We start from the raw sequence: 13641 nt of genomic DNA on the forward strand, positions 1-13641 counted from the left end.
CAAACATCAAGATCATTTTGAAATACGAGCCTTCCATATATGGTCATTTTAGTTTTTTTTAATGCAATGTTTTTATTAATCAAATATCAAAAACTTACAAAAAAAATATATATATTTTTTCATAAATAACTTTTTATTTAATGGAACAAAAATCAAGAAAGTAAACTTTCAAAATTAGAGATTCGAACATGCAGTTAAAAAAGATTTGAACTTATCTTTTTGTATTCCAAAGAAAACAAAACAAAATGATCCTACGATGAGAGTCTAGGCATTAAAGTACAAAAATTTCATACATGATGATACTTTAGTAAAAAAAATATTTTTAGTCTTTTGCAATTAATCTCTCACATGGGTCCTAAAATGAGTTATATGGAGTGTTCAGATGATAATTATTATTTTTCATTTTGTTTAAATTCAAAAGAAATATTTATATTACCTAATTTCACTGACATTATTTTCAAAAAAGAAATATGTCATTTAAGAAAAAAAATCACTAAATATATAAAAGATGAATTCAAAAACAGTTGAGTTTTTTTCAACTTAAGCTCAAGAGGACAAGTTAAACCGATATAGAAGTGGATCGGAAACCCATATTCGCATCAGTCTATTGAATTGGTTTACCCGCGCACGCACTTCTCAGGTCCGGTCGTCGTCTTCGCCGGTAAGAAATCCATATTCACTTCGACTCTCTCGTGCTAACATCTCTACATGTGCCATATCTTTAGTATACTTAATATGAAACTCATTGATACAATTGACGCATATAAAGTGTTCGATAAAATGTCTCTACGAGTGCACGGAATCGAGGCAGGTTGCCTCTGGCTCCGGAACATTTGAAGCCATGTCGGGCTTAGAAATTCTCCTCTATCTTCTTCTTTTGAACATTGGCAATGGCTATATCCTATATGCCTTTTCTTTTTAACCCTAAATATTTTCATATAAATACCACTTCACAAATCTCACTTCACACCTAATTATATTTTCTCTCTTACCTATTTAGTCAAATGGATCCGTCACCTAGACGCAGCAAATATGTTTTTGAAAAGAATCCCCTTTTCTCATCATCTTCATCCAGCTCATCTGATGACAATCTCCTTCTCACAACAATTTTTCTAGCTGCAAAGGCGATTGTTAAATCTACTAAAGTGCTTATTGGAGATACTACAAGTTCAAGTTCAAGCGGCAATGAGCTTGTTGAAGATACCGCAAGTTAAAGTTGCAATTCGCTTCTTCAAGATACTGCAACTTCAAAGCGCAAGGGTTCTTAATGAAATGTTATTTTATATTTTCTGAAATTAAACTTTAGTTCCCAAATCTCCAAAACTTCATGTTGCATCCTTTTTTGTTCTTTTCTTATCTTATTATCCATAGATAGAAGTCATTTAGCTTGCAATTTTACTTAATAACACAATGTTTTTTCTTTCCTTTTGTTAATGTAGTGTTGTTTAGCAGTGATTATAATCGCTTCTCTTATTGCAGTTTCAGAGTTAAAGATGGATGTTGCGACTTCTACCATGGAAACAGATGCCCAAGAAAAGAATCTCAATAAGTGGGATTTCACCTGGTTAGTCTCTCTTTCTTTTTAGCTTTTGAAAGATATTCAACCTTTTGCTTTATTATGAAAACAGGATATGAAAGATATTCAACACAAATGGTTTTCTTGTTTATCCAAATTATAAGTTTTTCGTCTGCAGTGATGTGGAAGTGGATTGCAAGTCTGAGGAAAACGCTTGCATCATATATTCAACACTCAATGTTGACAAAGAGGTATTGCATTATATGATTATTCACCATTTGTTCATTCACATAAGTCTCAATCTCAGTCTAATGCATATCAAACAGTATAAACTGTTCAGTCATGTCATGTCAGCTTTTACTATCTTTATCTTTTCAATTGCAGCTGCAACCAGATAAAGTAAGGAGGTTGATGTCTGTCTCTAATGGGAAACTTTCAGTGTGAGTTTATTTGTGTTTGTGATAGAATGCAAGATTTGGTTTTTAAACCTTGAGAGAAAGATTTTAAATGTGTGTGTGTACATTGCAGGCGTTTTGAGGCAGTTGAAGCTAGATTTCTTCGGGCGTCTTTTAGTGCATTTATGGATGCTTTGACATTAGCAACGAAGACAATTGAACAATTTGGTAAAGATATGGAACTATGACATGTCACATGTGTGCTCATTAGGTGGAACTGTATAACTTGGTATTTGTGGAATTTAGCTTCTTGATTATAGGAGCATAATGGATTTTTTTTTTTTGTTAAATTACAAGCGTTTATAAGAGTGAAGTTAGCTTCTTGTTTTGCAGGTGTTTTAGTGTATTGTGATTTATGTGTGTGGTTGGGTTTTTATATTAAGAGTGTAAAAACCCGAAACTAATCAAAAGAATCAAAAAAAACTTATCTGGCTGACGTTTTTTAAGTAAAACCTAAACCAAACTGAATATATATGCGTTTGTGATTTGAAAGTATGGTGATAATAATTAAAATGAATGAATATGTGCGCCGATTTGAAAGTATGAATCACGAAGTTATATATCATGACAAAGTGAGACTTCATATGTGGCTAATTGAAAGTACCAATTATTTTAAATGTATGGATTATTGTTGATTGAAAGTACGTGTCATATAACGTGATAAAATGAGATTTTATGCCGTTTAATTGAAAGTATCAATTATTTTGAAAGTATGAATTATTTCAATTATTGAAAGTATACGAGTCATATAGCGTGATAAAGTGAGATTTCATACGTTTAATTGAAAGTATCAATTGTTTTGAAAGTATGAAAAGAATCGTGGTAAGAATTTTACACAAATGATCGATAGAGCTATGGAGAATGTACCATAAAATGAAAATTGATAAGTAATTTTCTTCATCTATCTATTAAGAATGTACATTTTTGTACCATAAAATGTATATCACAAAGACAATAGACAACCTTTTAAATTATGAAAAGGATAAAGTTTTAAAATATATGTGACGTAAAAGGGCTAGATATTTGACATTTAGAAAACGCATCACAAACCTCTTCAGTAAGAGGCAACTACTGTTATTATTAAAGTAACTAGGTATGAGACCCGTATCTTATACGGATTAATTTAAAAAAAATTAAACATTAAAGTGTAAGTAGTAATATTTTTAAATATAGAACTTTAAAATAAGAAAGAAAAAAACATATTCATTTCAATTTAATTTCATATATATATATATATATATATATATATATATATATATATATATATATATATATATATATATATATATATATATTATATTATATTATATTATATTATATTATATTTAATACTATAAATTTAATTTTAAAATTTGAAATAAAATTAGAAATTGATAAGTGAATAACATTTATTTCAAAAGTATCACAAAATGATAAGTTTCAAAACTTATGAGAGATTAATAAATGGCAAAATTATTTTCATTTATTAGGAAGGATTTACACAAATGGTTCCTAAAGTTATACCACACACACACACACACACACATATATATATATATATATATATATATATATATATATATATATATATATATATATATATTAAATGTAAGATTCTTAGAAGGTCAATGGAGTTGTTACATATAAGAAGGTGTCGTATGATTATATTATTACGATGAATCATTTAAACCAATATACTAAAGTTTGTTAGGTTAGAGTGACAATAACCCTAATTAAAAAGGGTATGTGGATATCCTACCACCAGTTAAAGACATCATACCTCTCTAGTGGTATCGATTCATATGTGAAATTGAAATAGTCATTCTATGTACACCTTGTTTTCTAATTATAGAAAAAAATATATATGAGTAACCAAACATAAAAATGTTATCTTTATGTAGCAAAAATATTTTAGTTAACTAACAAATTAAATAATATAAGTTTAAGAGTTAAGAGTTTCAAAACATTAATATTTTTATTAATAAATCAATTAGGTAACACATGTTGAAATTTTTATAATCATATTAAAAAACATTTGAAATATTAGATTTTAAATGAATTTTGGTTGAAGTTTTTTGATGTGTATTATATATATATATATATATATATATATATATATATAGAGAGAGAGAGAGAGAGAGAGAGAGATGGAAAATATTACATATGTATGAGTTTTGATTAATTATCTTTTTCAAACAATACAATTACAAAAAAAAATATATTTAAATTATTTAATTAAATATTTTCGACATTACCCTATATAACATATGATCAATATATTAATGATTAAACCACAATATACAACGACTGTGTTACAATAATCCAAAAACAAAGAAAATATAAAAATGAATTAGTATAACAAACTTACAAATTAAAAGCTCTAATATAAGAACATATCTCCAAAAATCGTCATAAGAACTCAACCCAACACAAAAGCCTTTAAGTTTATTTTCTTTCTAAAATTTATATATGATTTGTATGCATGTCTTCCCAAAAGATTGACATTTTTATAGTACAATTTTAACTAAATGCTAACTAAACATAATATAAGTTATAAAACTTTCGAGTGTTAAATCATAATTAGGAAAACTTTTGAGTTGCATTAGTTAAAAAAAAAAAGGGTTTCAAATGAATGTGGTTTGATGAAGTTAGAAAAAATGATTTCAAATGAACGAGATTCAATAAAAAATATTAGCTTTATAAGTATATATGATTAGAGTAAACTGCAAAATTGGTCCCTCAGGTTTGTCATTTTCTTTGGATCAAGTCCAACAACTTTCAAATTTTCGGATTTAGTCCTCTCACCCTACTTTCAAATTTATGGTTTGGGATAAAAAAAAACCCTACTACAAGGGATAAATCGAAAAATAAAAATAATAATAATAAAATACAAGATCTTTTTAAAATAATAATAAATTTGACATTTAATCATGAAAAAACACAATATATAAAATCTTTTGTTATATTAACCTTTACTAGGTGTGAAACCCATGTAATACACGGGTTGATTAAAAAAATTATATATGAAGATATAAACTTTAAATATTTTTTTTTGAAGAAAACATTAAATATCAAAGTGTTAACATTAAGTATTTTTTAAAATAAAATTTCTAAATATATATACAAACAAAATGATGAATAAATAAATAATTCAATTTATATTAATAAAACAAACTACACAAAAATAATTATATTTTGACCATATAACATTTTTTTAGTTTGTCAATAAAAAGCAACAAAGTTTGATTATTTTTTTTTTATATATTCCATTTTGCTTAAAATGACAATGAACTTTAAAAGGAACATGTCAATTTTGACTTATATTGAAGGAAACGTATTAAAATTTGAAAATATAAGGAAACAAATTAATGAAACATTAATTACTTTCTATAACCAACAAATTAGATAATTAATTAAAAAAAATCAAAAACTACCACAAAATGACAAAGTGAAAATTAATTTCTAAAAATTAACCACAAAATTACATGTATCTACATGAATAAGAAATTGACAAGTGACAAAAAGTTGTTTATTTATTAGGAAGGATGTTTTGGAATGTCTCTACTCATATCATATTTTAATTTAATTTGAATTATTCAAATCCATATTTTCAAAACCAAAATTTCAAATTCATTTGACCATATCGAAACAAATCATTGAAACAAACACCCTTAAATTTCATCCTATCATTCTATTATTCTATTACTCAAAAATTGTTATAGCATTGTGTGCTTACTACAAAAACAAAAATATCTCAATTAAAATGTTGTAATTTCCCTAACAATAACTTCACGAAATACACTAACCTCTACATCTATAGTTAATTAGTTATACTTATTCCTTCTAATCAATCACATCTACACATACTAATGTGCAAAACGCAGCTATTAAACCATAGAAATACAAATACCCTAACATTATAGCCACTTATAAATGAATTCAACAAGAAATATATATATTTATACATTGTTTTTTGCATAAAGTCCTCTAATTTTCACCTCAGTATTCATCCAAATAAGTGTAAAGCATTTCATCTTTCTTTGACTTACGCCTACTGAGCAATGCCTTGAGCAAACGTTTGCTTTTGCTCTGAATTTGATCACCTTCTTTCCATGTCTCTCGATCACCATTCCTCTGCTTCGAAACTGACTTCCTAGGCTCTTGATTCTGCACACCATATATTTGTCAAATGTCTAAAATACCCTTCATTGAAATCACTACCATTAATTAATTATTTATAAGATTTGATGTAGTTTACCCATTGTTGTGGAAATGTGGTTTGAGTTGTTGGTCTAGTGGAATTTGGAGTGGAAGATCTTGAATTTGGAGTGTTTGATCTTGATCTACTTGAGAATGATTCAGTATGCAATAGAGGAAACCGAGGTGGTGAAACTGCTCTCTTCTCTGATTCACCATAAACTATGTGTTTTTGAAAAACACCATTTAAAAGAATTAAGTAAAAATACATTTGCATGCACAAAGAAAATTATATGCGAAATTAATGTATACAAAGTTACAAACCAAAATCTTTTCTTGTCACCATGTCCTCAAAGGAAAACGAGTCAGGTTGTTGGGAAGCTTGTGGAGAAGGAGAGGGAGAAGGAGAAGAAGAAGGAGATTGCTCTTTTCTGCATATTAAAAATAATTATTATACTAAAAGTATAATAAAGTATAAGTATTTAATGGGAATAAACTTAATGTTATGAAGTTAATCAAAAGTTTACCTGACTAAAGTTCCAGGCTTTTCATGAATTATAGCTTGAACGACTTCTTGTATGCCAAAAGGAATCAAAGAAAACAATAAGATACAATCATTGGAGTTCATAAACAGAGAATGTACATCATCAAAAGTCAAAACAATGATAATATATTCTTACCATTCATATGTTCATGTTGATCATGTTCATGTTCATGTTCATGTTCTTCAACTAATGTGCATTCTTCATGCTTTAATATAGTTCCATTGCCATCTTGAATCATCTCCCCAACTGAACATTTTATCATAAAGCATCATGAAAGTTGCAAATTCCACATTTTTGGAATGTTTTTAAGCCATATTACATGGGGCTATATTGCAAGATGTGGAAGCATACTTTCATGTATTGGTGTATTATAGCATCCTACCTTCATTTCCTTTTATTGCAACATTGCATTCTTAATCATTTTCTTATTAAGACATTATGCTTTTGAAAAAACTTTGAATTTTAATTTCAGAACATTATACTTCGAAAAATCAACCTATATATATGAAAGTTAGATGCTATAATTAACAAATAAATGAAAGTATGTTGCTATTTCTTGCATTTAGAACTAATTTGGATCCACAAGTACCCGGCAAGACGTATCGCTTATGATACTTGGGAATTTTTAAAAGTGACGACTGCTGAGAAACGCCTTCGTGATCAAAATAGCCATGGCATGTTCTTACTCGCTGCAACATTAATAAAAAAAAAATTCAAAATTAGACACAAAAATAACGCGTATTTTAACCAAAAAGGATGAAAATGAATTTCACATTTTCAACAAACTCAAAAATCGACACTAAGTGTAGTCAAATTTATACAGAAGACGAGACTGGATAAGCTTTCTACGGCTATTTTCAACGAACAGGGTGAGGGCATTTACGTCTTTTACACAAACGAGAAAGCGCGAGTATACCTTTTTGGATGGGACAAAAAGTTGCAATTTTTTTTGTCTAACTAATATCAGTCTCGGTCCCAGTCCAATATATATATATCAGACACAGTACAACCTGTCATATCAGAATCAATGGATCGTAAAGAACGGCAAAATGAAAGAGTACCTGTTCAATGCAAGATACTCGAAGCTCTGATCCGGAAACTTCTTCAACTTTATCGTCAAAAATATTGTCAACTTTATTTGAAGCAGCGCCCAAATGGTCAACTGTATTGACTATAGCCTTGATGGCATAATCTTTTAATGTGTCAACCACCCTGTCAACCGATTCATAGTATAGTTTATAAATAAAAATTTGAGATTAATTAAATTACAACGTTTACATCTTGAAAAAAAAAATGTTGACTTTTTAGGTCAAACTCACATTTGCTTTTGGTCATCGTTGGTGTATGATAGTTCAAAGTATTCAGCGGCCGAGTATAATTGCTTTCTCAAATTTGTTAAATCCTGATAAAATTAAATTACATGGGATATATTTTGTGATTTTAATTTTGTTTCTTTATAGATAATTGTGAAACTAGAAGAGAGAGAGAGAGAAAGAGATGAATGCCTTGAGACTTTCCGAAAATAGTAACGTTTCGTGCATAGCAATCTCGTCATAATTGGCTGGCTCTCGTGGAAAAGACATTGAGGTAGATGAAGATAGCGTCTCCATTGAAGGAATTCCCTAAAAAAACATGAATATTTGCGTGAATTCTTAGTTTTTTTATTATTATTATTTAGGTCTAAATAATCAAGATTCTTAAGTTGGAGACATAGAGATTCATGAAATCAAGATTTATTTATTAGAGGGAGACAATGAGAATCGGTTCAAAATAGTTTATATGATAAATTACTGAAAAAAAAATAGATAAAGAGCAGTGGAGAATAATTCTTTTTGAATACTTCTGCAACAAACCCAGATAAATAATTCGAGAAAATTCGTAAATTGTTTCTCAAAAACTTGAGAATTACACTCTCATTCTGTCATAAATAGAAAAGAAAGAAGATTCCCACTTTTATTGTCAGAAATTGGCATACAATCCTTAACATACAAAAGTACTAAATCTTCCCCCAAAACTAAACCCTAATTGATTCTTCAGCAAAAATATAAGAACACCTATTGGAACTTCTTGACCATAATAAAATATCATTAATTTCAAATCCAACCGTTGGATATTGACCAATGAAATAACAGGTATGCTTCGACTACCAAATGCAAAAAGTCATTTTAATAGTGATTTATTAAGTCTTTTGAGTTCAAATCCGCGTTCAATAATGAAATACTTTACTTTAGTAAATGTCTCTTTCAAATTTAAAATAATCCAACAAATTCACACAAACACGCATAAACAATTTAAAATCTGGTCCTGTAAAACACATATAGAAGAAAATCAGAAACTTTCTACGATTTCTCAATAACCCAAAAGAGAAAACCACATAAACAGTATTATATATGTGGTTATGTTTAAGATAAGTCACAAAAACAATGTTTCGAACCCTTAAATTTCTTAAGTTTTTGCAAATTTTCCATGAACTAACAAGCACCCACAAGACAGAGAGTTCGGACATTGAGCTGACCTGATGAATCAGAATCGGATTTAGAAATTTGGAAATTTGGTATGTATCCCCAATCAGCTGATAGCCTCTTCGACTTCAATTACTCATGATATACACGTAGATTTAGCAGAAAATGATAGATTCTGTCTTCATTATCAAGATTTTGACTAAACGAGTAGAAGAAGACAGCATGTTTTAAGGGTGCTTAGTCGAATACAAGAATGCATGAAACTTGGGAAGGGTTTTAGATAGAGACAGTGGGAAGAGGGAGAAGGAAAATGGAAGTGAGAGAGGATTGAATAAGGCAACCACACTGCACATCTAGAGCTTTATTATATAAAAATATAAATATAGAGTAAAAGGGCAAAATGGGGTTTTTTTGTAAATACAGAGATACCTGCGAACAAAAGCCATGAATTGCTCGTTTTATTTTATTTTTTCCTTCTTTTAGACAGTGGAGCAGGATATTTTGAGACGATGTGATTCGTGAGAAACATATGTTTTATGTGATTTATAAATTTTAGATGTTTTGAATAATATAATGAAACTTATAAAATTTAATAGCACAGATAATAATGTTGACATTTCTTTTAAATATGTTTGTGTGGTCATATTTTATTGTTACGGAATACAGATTCAAATATGGAGGATTCATATGTGTTTCTTGTAAAGATATATGTAAATAATAATTTTTTTTTGATAGAAGATAGAGAAAATGACTCGGATAATAAAGTATTGATTTTGTTTATATTTATTTGTTTTTTATACACCGTATACTATCAAAGGTGTTGAAGTTGTTTGTATTTTACACTTGTGATTGCAAGTGATAAAGGTAAAATTTGAATAATTTCAAAAAGTTAGATGATAACTTGTGTACAAAAATGCAATAAACTAAATCCAAATAAAATTAATTTTTTTTTAAGAACAAATATTTACATGAGAACTTGAGACTTTTTTTGGTTAAATCTTGTAAAACCAATACCACCACACCATCTCTAGTGTATAATCTAAATCAGTTGCACCATAATAAGAAATAATTTTTTTTTAAACCGTTCGTCTAACACATAAAACATAAAAGAAAACATATTTTTTTAATTTTATTCTTCTTTATTTTATAATATAAAAATAAACGAAAGAGGATATAACAAGTTACCAAAAAAGGGATGGAGGTTACTATTAGACTATGTTATCGATGTATGTAAGAGTTTATTTGTCATTTTAATTGGTTTTCTATTTATTCAATTTAATTTAATCAATTCTTTTACTTCTAAAATATTAACTAAAACCGAACCAAATAAGGTTTTGGTAAATTGGTTTTGAGGTTATTTGTTTGGTTCTTGGTAAAATATAAATAACAAAAATCAACATTTCAAGTGTATAAAGAAGCATTGATTTGTCCAAAAATAACTTAACAAACAAAGTTTAAGCCGGTCAAAAAAATACGAAAAAGTGATGAAAATTATAAATGTGCATTTTATATATAACTCAGGGTAGTGCTCTTGCATCTCCACCTCAGGTTCCCAAGTCCATTTGGAACCCTTCCGATGCTGCCACTGGACCTTGACCAAAGATGCCACCTTGTTGAGCAAGGACTTCGATTTCCTATACAAAATCTCTACTGATCTCTCAACATAATTCAGACAATCATCAACATGAATATCATATAAAGGAATCACTGTTGAATCATTAACTATACACTTCCGTAAATAAGAGACGTGGAAGGTGTTGTGAATCTGACTAAGTTCCTCTAGAAAATCTAATCGATAGGCTACCCTTCCTACCCTGGAAATCACTTGAAACAGCCCAATATATTGGGTTCCCAACTTGCCCCTCTTCCTAAAGTGTATTACACCATTCCAGGGTGATTCTTTTAGTAAAACCATATCTCCGACCTGGAACTCCAGCTCAGACCGACGCTTGTCTACATAACTTTTCTACAAACTCTAAGTTGTCTGCAATCTCTGCCTAATCCGTTGAATAAGCTCTGATGTCTGAAGTGTTGGGTTTTGAGCACTATAACACTTCCTAAGTGCACATACAACCCTAAATGCTTTGGATCAATGTTTTCTCTAATTATACATGCATTTTATTTTTATAAAGAATTCACCCTAGCTAGCATACAATTGAAGCTATATATAATCAAAACATAGTTAGGATACATACAACCCTAAATGCTTTGGATCAATGTTTTCTCTAATTATACATGCATTTTATTTTTATAAAGAATTGACCTTTGAAAGCTTGAGCACCTCAAGTGTGATGCCTCTAATGGTTCACAAATACCAATATGCAAAAGGTGGTTCTAAGAGAATAAGTTATTTGTCTCTTTTAAAGGTGCAATGAATTTTGGTGCATGGAGGGGCCTATTTATAGTTATGGCAAGTGCTAGGGTTACACTTTGTAAACCCTAATCATCCATGAATTTCCACATTCCTATGATCCATGGGTTTAACCTCCATGGACTATCCATGGGTTATATTATTGGTTTAGCTCACTTACATAATCATGGATCAGTTAGCCCATACTATAAGTATCATTGATTTACACAATCAATCCCTCCATATTTAATTAGTCTCTTTTGACCACAAAATTAATTCCAAATTAATTCTTGGACAATACTAATTAAATAACCATATTAATATATTATACTTATAACATATTAATAAATCGTAAATAACCTTATTCTCAAAAACCTGTTGGATTAGTGTCTAAGTCCATAACTATTTTGATATGTACTTGACCCGATTATGAGCATGGTCCTTTTGGGTTGCCTTTACCATAACAATATGTAGGATGAATTAAGGAGAGAAAGGTTTAATTATGATTTATTAATATATTATAAGAATAATATATTAAAGAAGAAATCATAATGTTTAATTAATATTAGTCAAGAATTAATTAAGAATTAATTTTGTGGTTACTTTATATAATAAAAAACAATGGCCTTATGATCACTAATGTCTTCTACTTTTGGAGTTATGCCATAAACGTTTTAGATTTTGATAGATTTAGTCCTTATAATTTTTAATTTATATAAAAGGTCCGTGTAAATTTTATTTCTTACAAAAATACTCCATATATTTAAGCTTTTTGTATGTTGGCAAGTTTCACCCCTGTGTAGAAAATAAATTTCAATGATTGTCCTTGTAATTTACAGAAAATGTCCTTGTGTATTTTTTACAGAAACGGTCCATATGTTTAAAATAATTACAAAAATTGTCTGTGTAATTTATAGAAAATGTCGTTGTGGAATTTTTTTATAGAATCGGTCCATATGTTTAGAAAATTACACAATAGTCCCTACTCAGTAGAAAATTCGCAAATTTAATCCCTACTTTTTCATACGTGGGCAACTTTGGTCTCCCCAAACAGTTCTCACAAAACAATAAAATGATTAATAGTATTACTTTTATTTTCTTTAACTAGAACATAGTAAACAAAATTCTCACATACGTTCCCTACGAAACGGGGAGATGACACTTTAGGCTGCAGGGTGTGTGTAACGCCCGTAGAACTGGGCTATTCAATTTAGAGACGATAAGCATAAAAATGACTTTTTGATGGAAGATTATTTAGAAGGGGTAATTTTAACTAAGTTGTAGTATATGTTACAAGGATCCCGTACATATAAAGAACACTGAAATCCGAGTTACAATGAAGAAATTATAACCTGTCGAAGTTTCACGACAAAACCGACACGACACATCACGATGTAAATAGTGAATTTACGTTAGAGCAATTTTTGGCCTTAGCGATCTAAATGAAAGTTGTAGAATGCATTAAACCGAGAGCGTACATAAAAAGAATGTCTAAATCTGACTTCGTATGAGGAAGTTATGATTTTTTCGAAGTTTCAGCATTAGTAGTATGCAGCTCGAAATTCGAATATTAGATCAAGCGGTTTTTAGCCGACACAGCCTAAATGAGAATCGAAGATCTCATTAATAGTAGTGTAACGATAAAAAGACATACGAAAACGGAGTTCATATGAAGGAGTTATGAATTTTGAACATAGTTTTCCTGTCCCGGCCTACTAAAAATAATATATTTATAATATATTAAAAATAAAGTCAAAATTAGCCAACGGGGTCTAAACGAGAGTTGTAGAGCATAACCTCACCTACGCGTGGATATAAAGAAGGTCAAAAACGGAGCTCGTATGCGAAAGTTATGAATTTATGAGGTTCGGGACGTAAACCCCAAGGTTGTGTCAGAACTCACGAGGTGAACATATGTAGTTCACGAGGTGAGCATTAGTGGCTCACGAGGTGAACAAATGATGGTCATCTTCCAGGGCAAGTGGCTATAACGAACGCAATGACGTATCGAGCTGACGAGGTGAGCATATGTAGCTCACGAGGTAAGCCTAGCTCACGACGTGAATATTAGAAACTCACGAGGTGAACCCAAAAAATTCACCCTATAAATAGAAATCGAGGGTCAATCGATTTTGGT

At 29.6% G+C, this 13641-nt stretch overlaps 2 protein-coding genes across 6 annotated transcripts; one reads left to right on the forward strand and one right to left on the reverse strand.

Annotated features, from left to right (window-relative positions):
* The first annotated feature begins 510 nt into the window (after positions 1-510).
* Positions 511-2294, forward strand: LOC145017349 (uncharacterized). 2 transcript variants are annotated; one of them, XM_078975395.1, is made up of 6 exons: positions 520-661; positions 1001-1260; positions 1480-1564; positions 1695-1767; positions 1901-1956; positions 2045-2294. In XM_078975395.1, the coding sequence occupies exons 3-6, from the start codon at positions 1494-1496 to the stop codon at positions 2157-2159; spliced, it is 315 nt and encodes a 104-aa protein (XP_078831521.1). In that variant the 5' UTR covers positions 520-661; positions 1001-1260; positions 1480-1493; the 3' UTR covers positions 2160-2294. The 2 variants fall into 2 exon arrangements, with proteins under 2 accessions (XP_078831520.1, XP_078831521.1); XM_078975394.1 differs by lacking the exon at positions 1001-1260 and having other exon boundaries at positions 511-661.
* Positions 2295-5837: 3543 nt separating this feature from the next.
* Positions 5838-9511, reverse strand: LOC145018022 (protein ABIL3-like). Of its 4 annotated transcripts, none has more exons than XM_078975966.1 (10): positions 9208-9511; positions 8198-8314; positions 8012-8094; positions 7754-7904; positions 7282-7381; positions 6828-6938; positions 6675-6720; positions 6472-6578; positions 6209-6369; positions 5838-6117 (listed from the first exon to the last, which is right to left on the reverse strand). In XM_078975966.1, exons 2-10 carry the CDS (start codon positions 8300-8302, stop codon positions 5950-5952), a joined length of 1032 nt encoding a protein of 343 aa, XP_078832092.1. In that variant the 5' UTR covers positions 8303-8314; positions 9208-9511; the 3' UTR covers positions 5838-5949. The 4 variants fall into 4 exon arrangements, with proteins under 4 accessions (XP_078832092.1, XP_078832093.1, XP_078832090.1 ...); XM_078975967.1 differs by lacking the exon at positions 9208-9511 and adding an exon at positions 8747-8768; XM_078975964.1 differs by lacking the exon at positions 9208-9511 and adding an exon at positions 8644-8663.
* Between the last annotated feature and the right edge of the window lie 4130 nt (positions 9512-13641).

This window comes from Lactuca saligna, chromosome 9 (genome assembly GCF_052625555.1).
Source record: "Lactuca saligna cultivar CGN05327 chromosome 9, ASM5262555v1, whole genome shotgun sequence".
Lineage (NCBI taxonomy): Eukaryota > Viridiplantae > Streptophyta > Magnoliopsida > Asterales > Asteraceae > Lactuca > Lactuca saligna.